Below are 17923 nucleotides of genomic sequence, written 5' to 3'. Positions count from 1 at the left end.
ACAAAAAAAAACCAAAACTAGCAGCACTGATAGATATGAGTAGGGCTGTAATTTTGTTATGGCCGATTTGTTAGGAATAAACCCTCCAGGTCAAAATCTAGAAGGCCTAATTGAAAAAGGAGCACATATCTTTAAAATAATAATAAAGGAATGGAATTCCATGCAAAGCTGTCCGGAACAAAAAGTTAATCTTCTGTACCACAGAGGGTTAGCAGTTCAGCAGCAGAAAAGTTACAGCAAACGGAGGATAAAACGCAGACACAGAAAAGACACGCAAATTTGGCAGAAGCTATGAAAAGTGCCCACGGCACACTAGAAACAAAAGATACAGCCCTATCACTTGGGCCGGCCATGCAGGCTGCCAGCATGGCCGGCCCGCGTCTTCCTCGCAGCCTGCATGGCGCGCGCCCGGGGCCAGCGCCTTAGATTGACGTTGTCCTTTTAAAAACGGAAAGGGAGAAGACAAGGATGCCAAAGCGGGTTCCAAAAAGGAAAAGGTGCAAGAGGAGAAAACCCATCTAGCCCTCAAGAGAGAGGAGGTAATTATCTCTCAGCCAGGGAAGGACACGTAGCAGTGGCACAAGGGGCAAGGCATTCATTTTCTCCTGCGTGTAACAACTAATAAGCCTTTCTTGATTTTTTTCAAGGTGCTTTGAGCTCTCCTGTTACTACCTTATTAATAAGGACGTATGAAGGTTCTTTGGGGTAAACTTTCAATAGGGGCTCCTAACTGTCCAGATATAAATTTTGAAGTTACACACACAAAAAATGAGCTTTCAGTATTTCCTCCTGCCAAATGCTCAACTTTTATTCAGACATAAAGGGGCATGAGTGGAGGTGTTCAGGGGGCGAGCGCTCTCCAGTTGAAAGGTTATGTGCACGTCTGCTTAGAAAAAGTCATATTCCTGATTTTTGCCCAGATAAAGTTCAGTGTGTAATTTTATCCGAGTATATTTGGCAGGTGTATATACGTGAGTAACTTTATTTGGGTATATTCAGTGGGAGTATGTATGCATGTAACTTTATCCAGAATATACTCAATGGGAGTATGTACACGAGTAACTTTATCCAGAGTATACTCAGCGGGAGTATGTACGCGAGTAACTTTATTCGAGTATACTCAGCGGGAGTATGTACGCGAGTAACTTTATTCGAGTATACTCAGCGGGGAGTATGTACGCGTGTAACTTTATCCGAGTATACTCAGCGGGAGTGTGTACGCGTGTAACTTTATCCGAGTATACTCAGCGGGGAGTGTGTACGCGAGTAACTTTATCCGAGTATACTCAGCGGGAGTATGTACGTGTGTAACTTTATCCCGAGTATACTCGGCGGGAGAGTGTACGCGAGTAACTTTATTCGAGTATACTCAGCGGGGAGTATGTACGCGTGTAACTTTATCCGAGTATACTCAGCGGGAGTGTGTATGCGTGTAACTTTATCCGAGTATACTCAGCGGGGAGTGTGTATGCTTGTAACTTTATCAGAGTATGCTCAGCGGGAGTGTGTACGCGTGTAACTTTATCCGAGTATAATCAGTGGGAGAGTATGTACGCGAGTAACTTTATCCGAGTATACTCAGCGGGGAGTATGTACGCGAGTAACTTTATCCGAGTATGCTCAGCGGGGAGTGTGTACACGTGTAACTTTATCAGAGTATAATCAGTGGGAGAGTATGTACGCGAGTAACTTTATCCGAGTATACTCAGCGGGAGACTTGTGCGCATACGTGGCACTGCATATCCAGGAAAAGTTACATGCATAAATTTCCTTAGATATTTTTTGGATTCTTTGGATCCCTGATTCTTGATCACACGAAATATGCGAGTAGATTAAAAACACACCTCCGAAAGGACCCCGAATGCTTCTTTTTTTTTAATGTGACCAAAATTACATGCATTTTTTTTTCTGGCTGCCAAAAATCCACTTACCCAGGTCTGGCTGACTGAGGCGGGTTAACTCCCCACTTTTACTTGCATAAAAGATGCCCAGACCTTGGAAAATGGGCCCCTCCCTCTAAAGTTCATCTTGCCACTTACAGTATCTGATTTCACTAATCATTTGACTCAATCAAAATGCCAATCTAACCGTCCAACCTTCAGACTGAAAAGCCTTCTTGTGAAATTCTACAAAATTTTCTGCATTGCATTTCTAATGGTAAAAACAGACGCTGATGGCAGGGTTTCCCTATAAGGTAAGTAATGCAGTTGTGGGTTGTACTGTCACGGATGTAGAGAGCAGTGGTAAGAACAAGGCTGAGAGGTTGGGTAAAGGTCATGCATCCTGACTTTCATCGCTAGGCACGTAAGAAGCGACTTATCTGGCTAAGTGGTGGCCACTGAATATCAGACTATGTTCAGTGGCCGCCACTTAGCCGGATAAATCACTTATCCTGCTAAATAGTTTGCCAGATATCTAGTGGGTGGGCAGTGGGCGGATCAGAGCGGTGCTAATTATCAGTTGACATCCAGATAAGTAGCACTGTTTATACTGATCCTGCTCTAGAGCAGGTCTAACTTAGCCCGGTATAGCTTATCCAGCTAAGAGTCGATTTTGATGGGGATATTCAGCGGGGGACCTGGCTGTTAGTGTAAGCATGGGAGTCTGTATGCTCATGTACCAGGTCAACAAAAAGTGACTTGGGTAAGGAGCGCTATCCTGCAGGCGGTCAGGCATGGTGCAGTTGACAGCTAGGAGATCTCCTTAGCTAGAGCAGCGGAGATGGGAACAACCGGGCAGAGTGGACGGGCCGGTTGTTGCTTATCAGCCATCATCCGCTATGTCACCGAGTCTGTACCGCTGTTTGTGGGCGATGAGAAATCCGAGCTCCATCTGCACGGTGCTCCAGAGATGAAATCTAGTTGGTTCAAAGGAGGCCGTAAGCTGTGAACCAGGCATGGTCTGTGGAGGGCAATAAATCAACTCCATGTGAGATTTCAGCGATACAGAAGACTGTCAGAGGAGTGAACTGCCTGAAGACGTGTCCAACGCGGAGAACTTTGTAAATGGGTTCTCTGCGATGGAGACCATTAATCTTTGCGTCGCATCTTCCTGCTGAGCTGTGACGCAGGATTACGGAGAATTGGCTGCACAAAAAATGATCCGCACAGTGCCGCACTACAGTTATTCGTTAGGGTGCAGTTATTCCAGTGCCCCACAGTGATCGGTACAGTGAGGATTCACGGTTTGAGAGATTATGCTTCTCATCTCTGAATTCAATACGGGAGGCACCAAGGCAGACTGTCTCGCCTATAGCTCGGAAACCTGACCAAGACCATGCAAAGTACTCCGAAACCAAGCGAAACCAGCACCAGGACAATACAGAGGAAGGACTTCCCTCCTTGCTCGGTGGAGGGAGCTGCCCGCTCAGCTCAGGGGGTCTCCAGCAGGGATGTGCTTGATCTAGTTTATTTCTCTGTGAAAAAGTGTGTAAAACGTTAGGACGCGGCCTTGTCACTGCCATGGGATTTCCTTCGGAGCGAACAGCCTGAATTCTGCTAAAGGATTTGTGAGTGGGCACAGACCTGACGAGAAGGAGCCTGTGCGGGTTGTCCTAGGGAGCTGAGTTTCTTTTTTTTCACAAGAACAACACGGAGGAGTATAACGGAGTGTGATCCCTTGGCTGTGGCATGGTTGACGCAGCCTGGCAGATGAAGCCACCAGGCCCACGCTGACAGCATGTGAATGCACTCCAACCGGGTCGAGGTCTGCCTTCATCTATACCACCTCTTTCTCCCTGCAGGTTGAGCCCTTGAGTCCTAGGGGCCGGCAGGGCTTAGGCAAGGGTCAGGTAGAGAGCGGTCAGGCAGGATCTGGTAGCAGGCCGTGAACGGGCGGAGGTTGAGTTCCGGCCGAGGTTGGGGCAGGCAGATGATAAGCAGTGTCAAGATCCAGTAGTGGTGAGGGCAGGCGGAGATCAAGCAGTGTTCGGGGTTCAGGGCAGGAGGCGATCCAGTAGCAAGGTCCGAATCCAAAGCAGAGGTCAGAACTGGAACTCGGTCAGAGAACTGCGCGTGCAGACAAGGACCAGGACAGACAAGGTGCAGACTAGGCTGGCAGGAGTAGGGTAAGGTGGACAAAAGAGCAGGGCTGGAAGAAGACAGGAGACACGGGGATGAGGCAGAGCACACGGAGCATCGCGCACTGCGGGATAGGCAGGGGGACCTGCGGCTGAGGCAAAGATCCAGGGATCCAGATGGTGTTTAAAGGGCCTTGTGGGGCCTGACATCATCAAGAGGTGATGAATGAGGATTCATGAGCTGGGGTTACGCGTGTGCGTGCCTAAGGAGGACGGCAGCAGATGGCAGCCAGGGAGTTGTGAAGAAGTGTGTCAGTGTCCTGGGTGAGTGCAGCCGGTCATGGCACTGACCCGCAGCCGGCCAGATGTTACAGAGGGTTTAGGAGGGGATCATTTTTGGAGGGAGAGTATAGATGCGCTTAACTGCTGGTGAAATGACAGCAGATAACGGCAGAATGGCCCACGAGCCTGTCCCGTCGTCTTCCTCGCTTGTTTTCTACTGCTGTGGGTAAATGAGGACAAAGCTTCCCGATACCCGAGTCAAACTCCGCTCTCCCCATGAGCCCCACTCCACCCCTCAAATCTCCTCCAGATCTTTCATTGGAGCCTAGACCTTCCTTTTCAGTTTTTATTTTATTTTTCTTGAGAATATATCAGTGTTTATGACAAGAGAAATTTAATCCGCTTCGAAGTGTCTTAAAGGCGGAATACAGTATAAATAAATAAAGACAACTCATCATTTTTCCAGCTAAAAATCATTTTTGTTCTTGTTATAATCAACAGGGATACATTCCTGGCAAAAATACAATAAAAACTGAAAACCAGGGTCCCTCGATTTCCAGCACGGCCTGTCAGCCTGCATTTGGGAGTTGCTGCTAAACTTCATTTGATTTACGTATTGCAATTCTACAACTTTGTGCGCTGCTTTGGGCATCTGATGTGGTTTGGGGAAGACGCTCCATGAGTGCAAGTGAACGGACATCCCACGGTGCGCTCTGTGATGGGCGGCCTTCAGAGGAATTCACTCTGCTCTTAGGCAGTTCTGCAGAGTTCCTGAGCCACCGATGTGGGTTGGGGAAGGCGCTGAATGAATGCAAGTGAACGGACATCCCACAGTGCGCTCTGTGATGGGCAGCCTTCAGAGGAATTCACTCTGCTCTTAGGCAGTTCTGCAGAGTTCCTGAGCCACCGATGTGGGTTGGGGAAGACGCTCAATGAGTGCAAGTGAACGGACATCCCACGGTGCGCTCTGTGATGGGCGGCCTTCAGAGGAATTCACTCTGCTCTTAGGCAGTTCTGCAGAGTTCCTGAGCCACGGAAATGGCGAAATCCCCGCTGATATTCCACTTGCTCTGCAGAACAGAGATCCCAGCCTGTGTCTTTGCAGGCTGGCTGTCCAGTTTACAGGAAGGCATTTCTGGCAGCTGAACTGTTGGCACACAACATTGGTGGCCGAGTGCATCCCTGTAGAGATAAGCTACTGTGGAAGAGAGCTGCTCTGCTTCTTCAGTCTCAGATCTCCTCATTTTGCTGATAGAATCGCTTAAATAAAATATGTAATTCAGTTCCTGCACAGAAAAAAAAAAATGGAATAGAAATGTGAGGCTGTGATTTTTGTTCAGCTTTCATCTTATAAGTAGCTGATATTATTTGGACAGCATCAAAACACATCCTGACCAATCCGTGTGATTTTCTTTGTGCAGTGCGGAGGGACGTGGAAGAGTGGATGCAGCTAGGAACCGAAAGGTGCACCTTTTATGCACTGGCTTTCTCTTCCAGGAGAGTAACAGCCTGGATTTAGGTTTCAGTGTTTCCCAGATCTTGCAGGAGACTCCTGGGCTGCCAGCCTTTCCTCCGTCCTCCTGCCAGGCTTAGAGGAGCCAGTGCGCTGGCAGGCGGTCGCGGGGCCACTAGCAGTGCATGCGGCCCCTTCCTCCGGCTCTCCTCTCCACCAGTGCCGCCTTCCTGTCTGAGCTGGGAGGGAGGGAGGAGACCAGCCTAGAGGAAGTGGTTAGGAAGAAGAAAGTAAAGTGACGAGAGAGAGGATTACCAGAAAAAAAAAGGAAGCAGGGACTGAAACCTGGAGAGCAGTGTGATAAGAAAAAGATACTCAAAACTTTTCATATTTATTTTCAGTATAATTATTTCAGCCTGCGGTATTCAGTTGTTATGTATTTGAGCAGTTCCTTTTGAATTTAACATCAGGTAATAAGTGAGAAGCAGTGCCGCTCTCTGGCTTCTGCACTTGGGATATGCATCGTACAGGCCTTTGTGGCTCACTCCCAACCGTGAGAGAAGGGACTGTAAAACCTCTGTCAACCCACTGTCAGCATTGAAACCTTGGGCTGTCTGCAAGCTGCTCTAACTTCTCCTCCAGAACTAGAGGTGCCAGTTGGCTCCATGTCATCCACACAACATGAGTCCATCCTGGTTTTACCTCCTAGCAGTAGCACCCGTCTCCTCTGTGGACTTGTAATCCTGCCTTTCTGCGGCTCCACGGACGTAGTGAGGTAAAACCAGGAGTGGAGCCAGCTTGGAATCCTGCCTAGAGAGTGGAGGTGGACGGAGAGTCCAAGGGACTTGGAATATGCATGAAATGAATCTGCATGCGTGGCAGGTAGTGCATGCACAGGTATCTCATGCATATTCATCAGCAGCTTTGGGTTTGTTTTTTAAACCAGGTCCCCCTGAATTTGTTTTTTTTCTTTGAAAGGAAACCTTCCAGTGCCCTGGTCCTATTCCTGGGATAGTGCATTCATTTTGTCTTGTCTTGTGCTTCATCTTTTGCGCTGTGCAGATAAGAGATGAGAAGGGTGGTAAAGAGAAGGCACCCAAAGATGATGTTAAGCCTAGCTGGGATCGCAAGAAGGGATTTCCAGAGACGAAAGCCCAAAATGGGGAGAGCGTTCATGGATTTGCTGCTCACAAGCTTAAACATCAAGAAAAGTCTTGGAGGTAAATTTTAAAACCAATTGTAGCTTAACCTGAAATGTGTTCTTGTAAAATGCAAGTGAACGGACATCCCACAGTGGGATCAGTCAAGGTGTTTCACCTGGGGAACTGGTGAAAGAGGTTCGTTCTAGCACGGGGGGGTGCTACCCCAACCTCTCCTGGTGACCTCCCAGATCCTGCCAGCTTCTTGGGAGATGCAGCAAGAATTCTCATGAGATGAGCGCTCACACGTCGGAGACCTGGCGCCTGCAAATGTATCTCATGCATATTCCATGAAAGCCGACAGGATTGGGGGTCACCAGGACGGGATTGGGAAGCTCAGTTCTAGCACAAGGCTGCTTGGCGGGACACGTCTCTCTTTCAGGATGCACATGAAGCAGGTTTGCACACAGTGACTAATTATATACTCCGCTTGTCCTGCTGATGCTCTCTCTAGCTGGATTAATCCTGTGCAAGGATTTTATTGTGTCAGCATTATGATGAGCTGCGTGCAAAGATTTGGGTTACATGGAGCTTTCCTCTTGCGGTGGGTGAACCGTACAGAGCTAATCTGGTTCAGGCTTAAAGGAGAATTCTAAAAGCCCAGCACGTGCCCAAAAGCCAGTCAGGCTGGCGCATACCCACCGTATTTTAAAAACCGCCCAGATAAGCGCTTATCTTCCGTGCGCACGCGTCTCACTTACATTCAAAAGGAGCATGGTTTGGGCGGGGTGTGGGTGGTTCGGTGCGGGGAATGTGCGTGTTTATATTTAAGCGCCCGGGGACGCTCCCAGGTCCAGAGCCGCGTAAGTTTGCTTCTGCTTGGACAAGGTGTAAGTTTAAAACAATTAAAACCCTTCAGGTGTGGCTAGTTTTTTAAAGTCTGGGGTAACTGGGGGGGGGGGGGGAGTGTAAGTTATTCAGCCAAGGGGGTTTGGAGGCCTAGTTAACTGAGCAAACTGGTAATGGCTTGGGTGCGCACCCCTTTTAAACTCCCCTGACTTCGGTGGTAGAGGCGGGTTTTGTGCACCTGTTTAAAATGAGGTGTAGATGGATGCCCTTCCAGGCCAGTTTATAACTTGCGTGCGTCCCTGGTTGAGCGTCAGCGTGCCGCCACGCGCTGGTCTAAAAGTTACCCTTCCTAGTTTTTCGTTAGTTTTATTACCCATCTTTATTGTGGAAAAGACTCATGCAGACACCATCGCTGTCCAATTCCAAGGGTGTTGCAGTGAGCAGAAATGCTGTACCGTTGTGTCATGACATCAGAGCGGTTGTCAGTAGCGCTCATCGTGCACAAGGGGTTTTGTTTTTGGAACAGAGCGCTATATAAATACAGTAATAAGCCTTCAGGTCAATATTCAGACAGTTTGTCCAGCTAAGGGCTAGATTCATCGTCCCCTGCGGAATGATGAGCTGCCGCGGTAAAGGGAGGAGGGGCGCTAGTGTGCAGCCGGCTGCATCACGGTGCTGCGGTTTCGTCTGCCGTGGTGCAGCCACGCTAAAAGGTGGCGCTATTTCCGGCAATAACGTCCAAAACATTATCGCTGGCAGCAGTGCCACCACCCTATTTCCCTAAACCCCCTCCCAAACTCCTCCCTAGCCACACCCCTTACCCTAATTTTAATTTGACCGCCGCGATAATGGGCTGTGGCACCTTGGAAAATGAGCCTGTAAGTTTGATACTTAGCCGGGCGACGGCAGATTTTAAATGTCCCTACCCCGCTTAAGAGTTTAGCCAGATAAAAGTTAACCGGGTAAGACAGAAGCATTGCAGGGGTGTTCTGAGCAGGAGTTCGCCTAGCCGGGAAGCTGATATTTGAGTTAGTCAGATAAGTTATCTAGCTGTCTAGTCCTGCTGCAGAACAGTTCTAAAGTTAGCCAGATAAGTTTATCCAGCTCATTAGAACTTGTATCCGACTAGGATCTAGATTTATCATTTAGCTATACATTTCGCAAGAATAGCACCCGTGATTTATAAAAAAAAAAAAAAAAGAGGGACATGGTAATTTTTGAGATACCATAACATTTTTGAGATACTACAACGCCACAAGTGCTGAGAAGTGCCCAGACAGGCTTGTCCACATTTTGGGCTGCTCCGAGAGAGAGACTATAACGCTGTCATATGTTAACTATTTATACCACTATAGGAGTTGAGGTTTTGGTGGTGGCCTAGTTTTTTTTTTTGGGGGGGGCAGTTTTACATGCACAATCAGGTATGAGCAGCACAGTGCCCTTCAGTGAAGATTTGATGTGATTTGGAGGGAGGAAAGGTGCACAAGGTGGAGAGATTTGTGCAATGAACTCTCGACCTAGCTTGATAGCAGCTAGGCAGAGAGTGCATCAAACTAGGTTGAGAGTGTGCGTGCCTCCCCTGAGTCTCTCTCTGTCTCCCCTTCGCCTTCCATTTCAGGCACATCGCACAGATTAATTATCCCAGGAAAAAAGGTGTAGCTATTTCTGGCGCTAAAACCCACGATAACGTGCGCTACGGTATTGCACACAGTGCTAAGCACCCCTCACTTTAATTTACTATGCCCTAACGCCCTCCCATTTGGGAAAAATTTTAAACTTTGCGTACGTATCTCGCGATGCGTTATTTATCACGGGTGTTAGGGCTCTAACACCCGTGATAAGGCCCTAACGCTATTTCATAAATGACCATGTATATTTGGTAGCGAATGTAATCAGCAGCGCTCCGCTGAATGTCCTGCACAAGTCTCTTTAGCTGGAAAACTTCTCCGCTCTCCACACCGCTTAATATTGACCTCCTTATGTTTAAATATGATTGCTGCCTCACCCAGGTCAACCTGAACAGGCTGATCGAGTTCTGGTTATGACCCCCAGCATAAAAGCTAAGACTATATTATGATGCCTGCAGTGGGGAAAAACTGAATCAGCTTGTCCTGGATAAGCTGGCTTCAATGCATAAACCTAACACCAAAACTGTTCCAAATAATATCTACCAGGCTCGGTATTAGTCCAAATCATTGCTCATCAGCTCAGATCATGCCTAATGCAACATATTAGAGATGTGCATTTATTTTTAATGGTCAAGGCCTTAGGCCCAGTTCTGGGGCCCAGCCCTGAGGCCTGGTCCTGTCGCTAAGACCTAGGCCCGGCACCAGTGCCCGATGCCGAGGCTGTACATCAGAACGGCAGCATCCACTCTGGAGGAAAGAGCCGCACGGATGTCACTTTGGCCACCTCTTCCAAGTGAACATATCCCATTTTTGAAGCAACTGAACAAAAAAAAAGACACTGGAAGGCTTGTGCCTAGGCCTCTGTGCCAGCCTAGGCCTCAGCACTGGGACCAGACCTCCATGCTAGGCATTGGCACCCAGAGCCTGACCTCGGTGCCAAGACCAGATTTAAGTCTGTATCCCGGCACCAGGCCTAGGCTTCGGCAACGAGACCAGACCTCAGCAGCAGGACCCAGGCCTCATGGCTGGGTCTCAGGGTCAGGCATCAAAACTGGGACTAACTGTCTATTCTGGGCCTCAAAGCTGGGCCTAGGCTTCAGCATCGGGCCCAGGCCATATTTTGACCTGGGACAACCCAGCCATGGCTGCCTGAGGCCTGTTTATTTTACATTTTTTTTAAGTGGTTCGGGTTTTTTGGTTTTGGGGGATTTTTCTTAGCTTTTTTTTTGTTTTGTTTTGTTTTTTTTTTTGTTTTGGCAAACAAACCAAACAAAAAAAAAATATTAAATGAACCAAATCTAGCAACAAAAAAAACCCCTGACACACACACAAAAAAAAGAACCGAATTGAAAATCTGGAAGCTGCATGTGCCTATGAGATATTAACAGGTCCTGATGTTCTTACTGGGACAGATCACATTTAACCTATGAACACAGATGCAATCCAGCACTGCAAAAATGATATCTTAATTACTTGTATAGCACCATCTACGGTCTTTATTTTATCGCTGTCGACTGGGTTGGGGAGGGGCGCCGTTGTCACGCGAATACGACCATCTGTTTTTATACCTTGAGTGGTGGCCCCAGAACGAGGAGCGGGGACTCGTGTTTGACCCCTGGACACTTTCATACACTTTTTGCCACTTTTGGTTTTTTTTTTTAGCTAGCCGGGCCCCTTAAGGCAGTGGTGGCCCCGTTTGTTGGCCCTCACACGTTAAAAGGGCCAGGCCACTCTGTTTTGCCTCGCAGACCATGCGGCAATAGAGCTGCAGTATTTTTTTTTCAGGAGAGGGGGGACCACGATTGCTGGAAACCCCCTGCCACGAGAGTGGGGCCTCACCCCTGCAAATAAATCGCAGCTTACTGAATCCAGGCCAGTACTTTAAAAAAAAAATGCAGATGATCTGACTTTCCAGGGGGCTGACGGGGGCCAGTTCAGAGGACCGAACCAGTTCAAGCCTGAGAGCAGGAGCAGCACTGCAGGTGGCCCCTTTCAGTCTCAGCTTTTCGGGATGGTTGCGGGCCAGTGTTGGGCGCCATGCATTAGCACATTTTAGGGAATGCGGTAATTTAACTAATTACCAGCACTGCTGGAGAGGAGAGAAACCATCAGAATAAGGTGGGTCAAAGCCGAGGCGATACCAGCGAGCCCCATTATTTCAGGAAAGACTGATGCAGTCCATGGCAGGCAGGGACCTGTCGTTCGGATTGGCATTTGGTTTTCCTAAGAAAAGCAGGAACTACAAGTCCCTGCATGCCATGGAGTAAAACCTGGACCGGAGCAGTCTGAACTGAAAAAAATGGAGCTCGTTTCTTGACTGCTTTTATTTTAGCCTTGAACATTGCAAAGTTTGGGGCTTCTGTAGTTTAATGCTTGTGTTGTAGGTGTGCAGAACGATTTTACATTTGCACAGATGCACAGGAAAGCAATTGGCTTGCAATTATTATTTCCAATAGGGGTTTTGAAGAATCGACAGCTTTTTTTTTTTTTTTTTTTTGTCCCATTACAATGAAAAAAGAGAAACCGAGAAGCCTCTGAAGGAGCTGCCACCTGGGTATCCGGTTCCCGCATTGCTAATTAATGATGCTTAATGCGTAATGAGTCATTCTAACCGGCGGCCGGATGGATGGAAGACCTGTAAGGTTGTTTCTTTTTCCTCCTCAGCACTTCCAGTGTAAAAGCGCAGCCCGATGGCGAGGAGGTGGAGGCGGGGAAGCGACTGGAAGATCTGCGCCGGCGACGGGGCGAAACGGAGAGCGAGGAGTTTGAGAAGATGAAACAGAAGCAGCAGCAAGCGGCGGTGGAGCTGGAGGAGCTGAAGAAGAAGCGGGAAGAGCGCAGGAAGATCCTGGAGGAGGAGGAGCAGAGGAGGAAGCAGGAGCAGGCCCAGCAGAGAGCCAAGGAGGAGGTAAAAGAGAGCACGGAGGAAGGCCGGGGGGGTCCTGAGGGGAGCGCGGAGGAAGGCCGGGGGGTCCTGAGGGGAGCGTGGAGGAAGGCCGGGGGTTTCTGAGGGAGCGTGGAGGAAGGCCGGGGGGTCCTGAGGGGGAGCGCGGAGGAAGGCCGGGGGGTCCTGAGGGGGAGCGCGGAGGAAGGCCGGGGGGGATCCTGAGGGGGAGCGCGGAGGAAGGCCGGGGGGTCCTGAGGGGAGCGCGGAGGAAGGGGGGGGGGTTCCTGAGGGGGAGCGCGGAGGAAGGCCAGGGGGGGGTCCTGAGGGGGAGCGCGGAGGAAGGACAGGGAGGGTCCTGAGGGGAGCGAGGAGGAAGGCCGGGGGGGGGGTCCTGAGGGGAGCATGGAGGAAGGGGGGGGGGTTCCTGAGGGGAGCGCGGAGGAAGGACAGGGAGGGTCCTGAGGGGAGCGCGGAGGAAGGACAGGGAGGTCCTGAGGGGAGCGCGGAGGAAGGCCGGGGGGATCCTGAGGGGGAGCGTGGAGGAAGGACAGGGAGGTCCTGAGGGGAGCGCGGAGGAAGGCCGGGGGGGGTTCCTGAGGGGAGAATGGAGGAAGGGGGGGGGTTCCTGAGGGGGAGCGTGGAGGAAGGACAGGGAGGTCCTGAGGGGAGCGCGGAGGAAGGCCGGGGGGGGTCCTGAGGGGAGCGCGGAGGAAGGCCGGGGGGGGTCCTGAGGGGAGCGCGGAGGAAGGCCGGGGGGGTCCTGAGGGGAGCACGGAGGAAGGGGGGGGGGGGTTCCTGAGGGGGAGCGCGGAGGAAGGCCGGGGGGGGTCCTGAGGGGGAGCGCGGAGGAAGGCCGGGGGGTCCTGAGGGGAGCGCGGAGGAAGGCCGGGGGTTCCTGAGGGGAGCGCGGAGGAAGGCCGGGGGTTCCTGAGGGGAGCGCGGAGGAAGGCCGGGGGGTCCTGAGGGGAGCGCGGAGGAAGGCCGGGGGTTCCTGAGGGGAGCGCGGAGGAAGGCCGGGGATCCTAAGCAATGCAGTGATGTGAGAAGGCAACCTGCACGTTGTCGTCCTGCCAAGTCCAAAAGCAGCAACCTCAAAGTCATCGTCTAGGGCAGAGTTCAAGTCAGCTTAGTGGGTCTGGAGAAAGTTAAATACCATTTATGGGACCCAGGTGAAAATGGCAGCGAGAGATTGTGGCATGGAAGCTGCTGAAAGCAGTGTAGGACTGTGCTGGTGCCTCAACCAGCAGATTCAGTTAGGAGTAACGGGGGAGCACTTTCAGCTAGAAATGCCTTGCTGGGGCTGCCCAGACTTCTCCTGTGTTATACTTTTCTGTGCCTGCGAGTCGTCTCTGTCTCCTGAGCCTCTCCTGGCCTCACTGTGTGGATAATTCTGCTGGAATGGGGGCTGCTTTCTGTCAAGTTATACTCTGAGGCATTAAACATACCCTGGGGGGTGGGGTGGGGGTAACTCGTATGGTGACGCTGTACGTGAGCGGGGAGAGCAAGCGGAGGCCGGGGGAGGCCCGGGGGTGTTAGGCGACGCAGTGACGGGGGCAGCACAGCTGAGGGCGGGCTTGGCGCGGGGCTTTAGAAGCAGAGCTCTCCCTTCCTGTGGCCTTTGCGAGGCAGCACCGGAGCGGGGCTTCCCTGCAGGAGGGGCCGGCGGGGCTGACGCACTGCCCGCGCTCACGTCAAACACGTACAGCAGAAGTGGATGCGCTGGGGGGGGGAGGAGAGAGGTCCCGGAGCAAGAGGGGAGGACGTCCGGCTCAGTCAGAACCGACCTTTAACGAACTCACAATCCTCGCCCAGCGCCTCTGTCACAACGGCCTTTTTTATTTTAATTAAAATTTGTTTTCAGATTCTGCGTTCTCAGACCGGAAAGATGTTTTAAAACAGTTCTGCATTTGACTTTATTTAAAGTGTAGCGCGTGTTTAATTGTTTTATGCGCAGTTAATTTGTTGGAGCTGCATCCAGTTATCGGAAAAGTGAGAAACCCTGAACTGAACTACATAGGATTAACTTCCACGGGGGTCAGTTTTGAAGGGGACGCGTGCGGGAGGGGGAGAGAAGGCTCTTTGAGAATTGTCCCCCTCGCCCCCGACCCCTGGCGGGGAAAGAGGGCGGAGCAGGGGGGGAGGGTTAGAGCTCGCTTTGGCGGTAAGGTAAGTCGCGCAGCTGAATAGCGGCGAGAGATTCCTCCCGGGGGTCCGGGACTGCCGCCCCAGTATCGCATGGACCTCTAGACTGGAGGCAAAGCGCAGGCCACCAGTGACTGTTTGACTCCATCTCGCAGGAGGAAAAGAGGAGGCTGAAGGAAGAGATTGAGAAGAGAAGAGCCGAGGCGGCTGAGAAACGCCAGAAGGTGCCAGAGGATGGCTTAGTGGATGAGAAGAAGCCGTTTAAGTGTTTCACCCCCAAAGGTTCATCTCTCAAGGTAAGTTTCTGGCAAGCTAAAGGGGATGTTTAAATCTGCTGATCCCCCTCCTGCGTCTCGCTCTCAGAAAAGCCCCTTAAAACCGGGTACCCAGCTGCTAAACTTCTCGTCCATCCCCAGCCTGCTAAACGTCTCGTCCATCCCGCAGCCCCGACGCCCTCTCGCTCTCCGGCACCTTCATCCCTCCTGCTCCCCTCGCTGCCCGGGCTGCTGAGTTTCGGCCGTGGGATCCTGCTCCCAGGCTTCCTGCGGGGCCCAAAGGTCAAAACGCCACCCACTGCACGGGAAGCGACCTCAGACTCCGTGAATGCTTGGGGGGGGCACGGCCGTTTGGGTTTCTGATTTGCGCTTTAATCCAAAATCTGGAAGAGACAGAGTCTTTCCAGCCTAGACGACGTCGGGGGGGTGAGGATATTTCAGATTCATTCGGAACTTCAGACCTTCCTTCTAATATAAAACCACTGCAAACCTTCATGAAATATCTGCCACGCTGCCTGGTGACGGAAACCCAGGCGCAATGCAGTTCATGCTAATAATCCCGCTGTTTGCATCTGTTTTGCAGGTCTACTTTATCATATTGTTCAGTGTACGTATTTCACCTTTCTAGTCCTTTCCCATTCAGTAAGGACTCTCTCCCATTCTCAGCTCAGGATGAAAATCCTTGCTGGCCTAAGCCATCCGTGAATATGATGAGCCTGATCCCTGGTTCTGGTCCTCGGTGAATGGGGAGAGGAGTCCTTTTTGAATCGGGCCCGTTGTGTGCTGTGGTCCACTTTGTCTCTGCTGTGTGTTTGCAGGTCCTGCACGTAGAGGACCGGGCACATGTGGAAGTGCTCTCGGCTTAATTGCTGGAAACTTATGTACAGGCAAAAGAACCTAAGTTTTTTTTATCCGAGAGCCTGTAAACATGATTGCATTAAGCCCGCCTTTAACCCGAACTGAACTTTCTTCCTGCGTTTTGAACTGCTACGGCCTTTGTTCGGTTATGACCGCACCATGAAGGTATTTCTGATGTCAGAATTACAGCGGAGACACATGCCTGGCAGAATAACGTAGCGGTTACAGGACAGGGGCTGCAAATCCACAGGCTGTGGCTCCGTTTCTCTGATTTCACTTTCCAGCACTGCCTGTGCTCGTACTTAGAAGGAAAGCTTTTTGGGACTGGAACACACAGACCTGTCGGCCGCCTTCTGCAGTGTCCATGCACACTAATGGGGCGGTGCTGTACATAAATATTATTATTATTAAAAAAAAACCCCTGAAATCCTGGACATTCCCATGAGTGGTCGAGATTCGGGCGTGGCATGGGCGTGATGCGCGCTGGGGAGAGGAGATAATCACATGAGCAGTGTGACCCTCCTTTTCGATGTGCCGCAGGGGGGCTCTGAGAAGCCGCTTGTTAAATTATTTTCTGGTCACGCCTGTGTGCGTGCCAGTGCAATGGCGCATGCATGTTCTATAACCACACGTGGTGGGAGCGAGCCCCTTAGTGTAAGGTGTTGGTGGCACTGACCAGGGATGCTCTGCTGATATCGGGTGTGGGGAAGCTGCAGCGGAGGAGGAAGTGAGAGGTAGACTCTTGGGTTCTGCAAACAGCAGAAGGGTTAACAAGCTCATTTTTAGCAATTCAGGTAGCATTTTCTGCAGGGAGATCTGGCACCAAGGAATCTCACTCAGGGCCTTCCGTCGGCTTCTGCAAACACCACCTCAGTGCTTGCCCGTAGCTCCCCAAAACGTCAGCAGTCTCGCAAGATCTTTCTAGAAGACCCATCTTAAGGGCAAGTTGGCATCTTGTCCGTCGGAGCCGCAGTGCCAGTGCCTAATGTAACAACTTGTTATAAACAAGCACCTACCTAACTTTATATTCTGCCTTTCGGGCCCTGCAAAGCAGATTGCATTCAGGTCCTCCCGCAGGGCCTGGATTCTGTGTCCTGTGGGGAAGATGCGTTGGTAAATCAAGCCCTAGGTTTGTACCCCAGGCATCAGCGGGTGAAGAGAGTGGCACAGGCAGCGGCAGTGGGATTATTAACCCTGGTCTCCCTGCTTCGTAGCCCGCTGCTCTGACCACTCCAGTTCTGTTATTTTTTTTTCTGCTTTGTAAGTAAATGTGCTCAGACTTACTATTTTCCCTGGCGGTGTTCAAACTAATGCAGACTTTGTATGGCTCACGGTCATTTTGTGCACGGTCAGAGACCGATTTTATCCTCAGCCCCGGCAGGCCTGACGTTTTCCCCCCCCAGTTGGTTCGGTTCCCGCCCTCTTCTAGCTGTGCTTTTTTTCTCTCTCTCTCTCTGACTGCCAGACCACCCCGGCAGCCTCATGACTGCAGCTCTGGTAGGGGCGCAGTAAGAGAGCCCACAGGAACTTTGCTGCCCCCTTCAGGCTTCCATATGACTAGCAGAGCCCTCGCGTGCCCGGCTGCGGGCTTACTCGGTCTCCCGGCCCGACGCACCCAGCGGGGTCAGAAGAGCAGCATCTGGGGGGGGGGGGGGGGGGAAGGGGTAGGATTTCAATCAGGTTGGACAGCAGCGGGCGACGGGCGGGGAATTTTGCCCCCCCTAAGCACAGGTCTAGTGCGCCTGCGTGTGTAAATCCAGGCCCGTGCATAGTGACGGCTTTTTTGTTGTTTTTTTGTTGACGCGAGGAAGATTTCCACTCTGCAAATTTAACTCTTCTACTGAATGGAGGCAAAGGTCTTACCCGAGGTCCGTACGGCACGCAGCTCTGAAAACAATGCAAGCCAGACGGAAAATGAGCAAAATAGTGCCTGGGTGGCAGGCTTGCAAATCCGGGGCAGGATGGCTGAGCTGAACCTACTCGTGTAACAAGAAACGGGAAAGGAGAGCCGTAATTCAACTAAGAGCAGCCGGAAAACTGGACAGCGTACATGGGGCTTGTGCTGCTTTTCTGTCGGCTTACGAAGGGGCCACATGAATTGTTTTTTTGAAATGTCTGTTTGCCTGGGAGGGAACCAGAAAACATTTGGTCTTCAGTTATCACAAACAATCTCAGCTGTTTCCCATAAGCAGGCAGCCAGCGCGGTGCTGGAAGTCACCCCTGCAGCCAGAACTCGCCGTAAGAAGCAGCCTTGGACAATTTTGGCAATTGTGGTGCAGCTGGAACGAGCCGATGGCTTGAACCAAATTAAGACGGCAGAGGCCTTTTCTGAGCAGATCCCTCCCATATAGTGATTTCAGCAGCCTTTCTTCTGGCCCTGAAATCTCTGCCA

The 17923-nt window shown here is 51.1% G+C and overlaps 1 protein-coding gene across 4 annotated transcripts in view; it reads left to right on the top strand.

Annotated features, from left to right (window-relative positions):
• LOC115089199 (non-muscle caldesmon-like) overlaps nt 1-17923 on the top strand; it is a 64243-nt gene that overhangs the window by 24209 nt on the left and 22111 nt on the right. For 3 of the 4 annotated variants that reach the window (XR_003856026.1, XR_003856025.1, XM_029597249.1), the window contains exons 4-7: nt 456-539; nt 6816-6973; nt 12034-12277; nt 14554-14694. Coding sequence is in view for 2 of the 4 variants with exons in the window: in XM_029597249.1 (XP_029453109.1) it covers nt 456-539; nt 6816-6973; nt 12034-12277; nt 14554-14694 (627 nt within the window). In the remaining 2 variants the exon portion in view is untranslated. The remainder of the gene's footprint in view (nt 1-455; nt 540-6815; nt 6974-12033; nt 12278-14553; nt 14695-17923) is intronic. The other variant, XM_029597250.1, reaches the window with a different exon arrangement.

Source organism: Rhinatrema bivittatum, chromosome 4 (genome assembly GCF_901001135.1).
Source record: "Rhinatrema bivittatum chromosome 4, aRhiBiv1.1, whole genome shotgun sequence".
Lineage (NCBI taxonomy): Eukaryota > Metazoa > Chordata > Amphibia > Gymnophiona > Rhinatrematidae > Rhinatrema > Rhinatrema bivittatum.
Note: the sequence above shows the minus strand (reverse complement) of the source record. Positions and strands in the feature narration are given on the sequence as shown.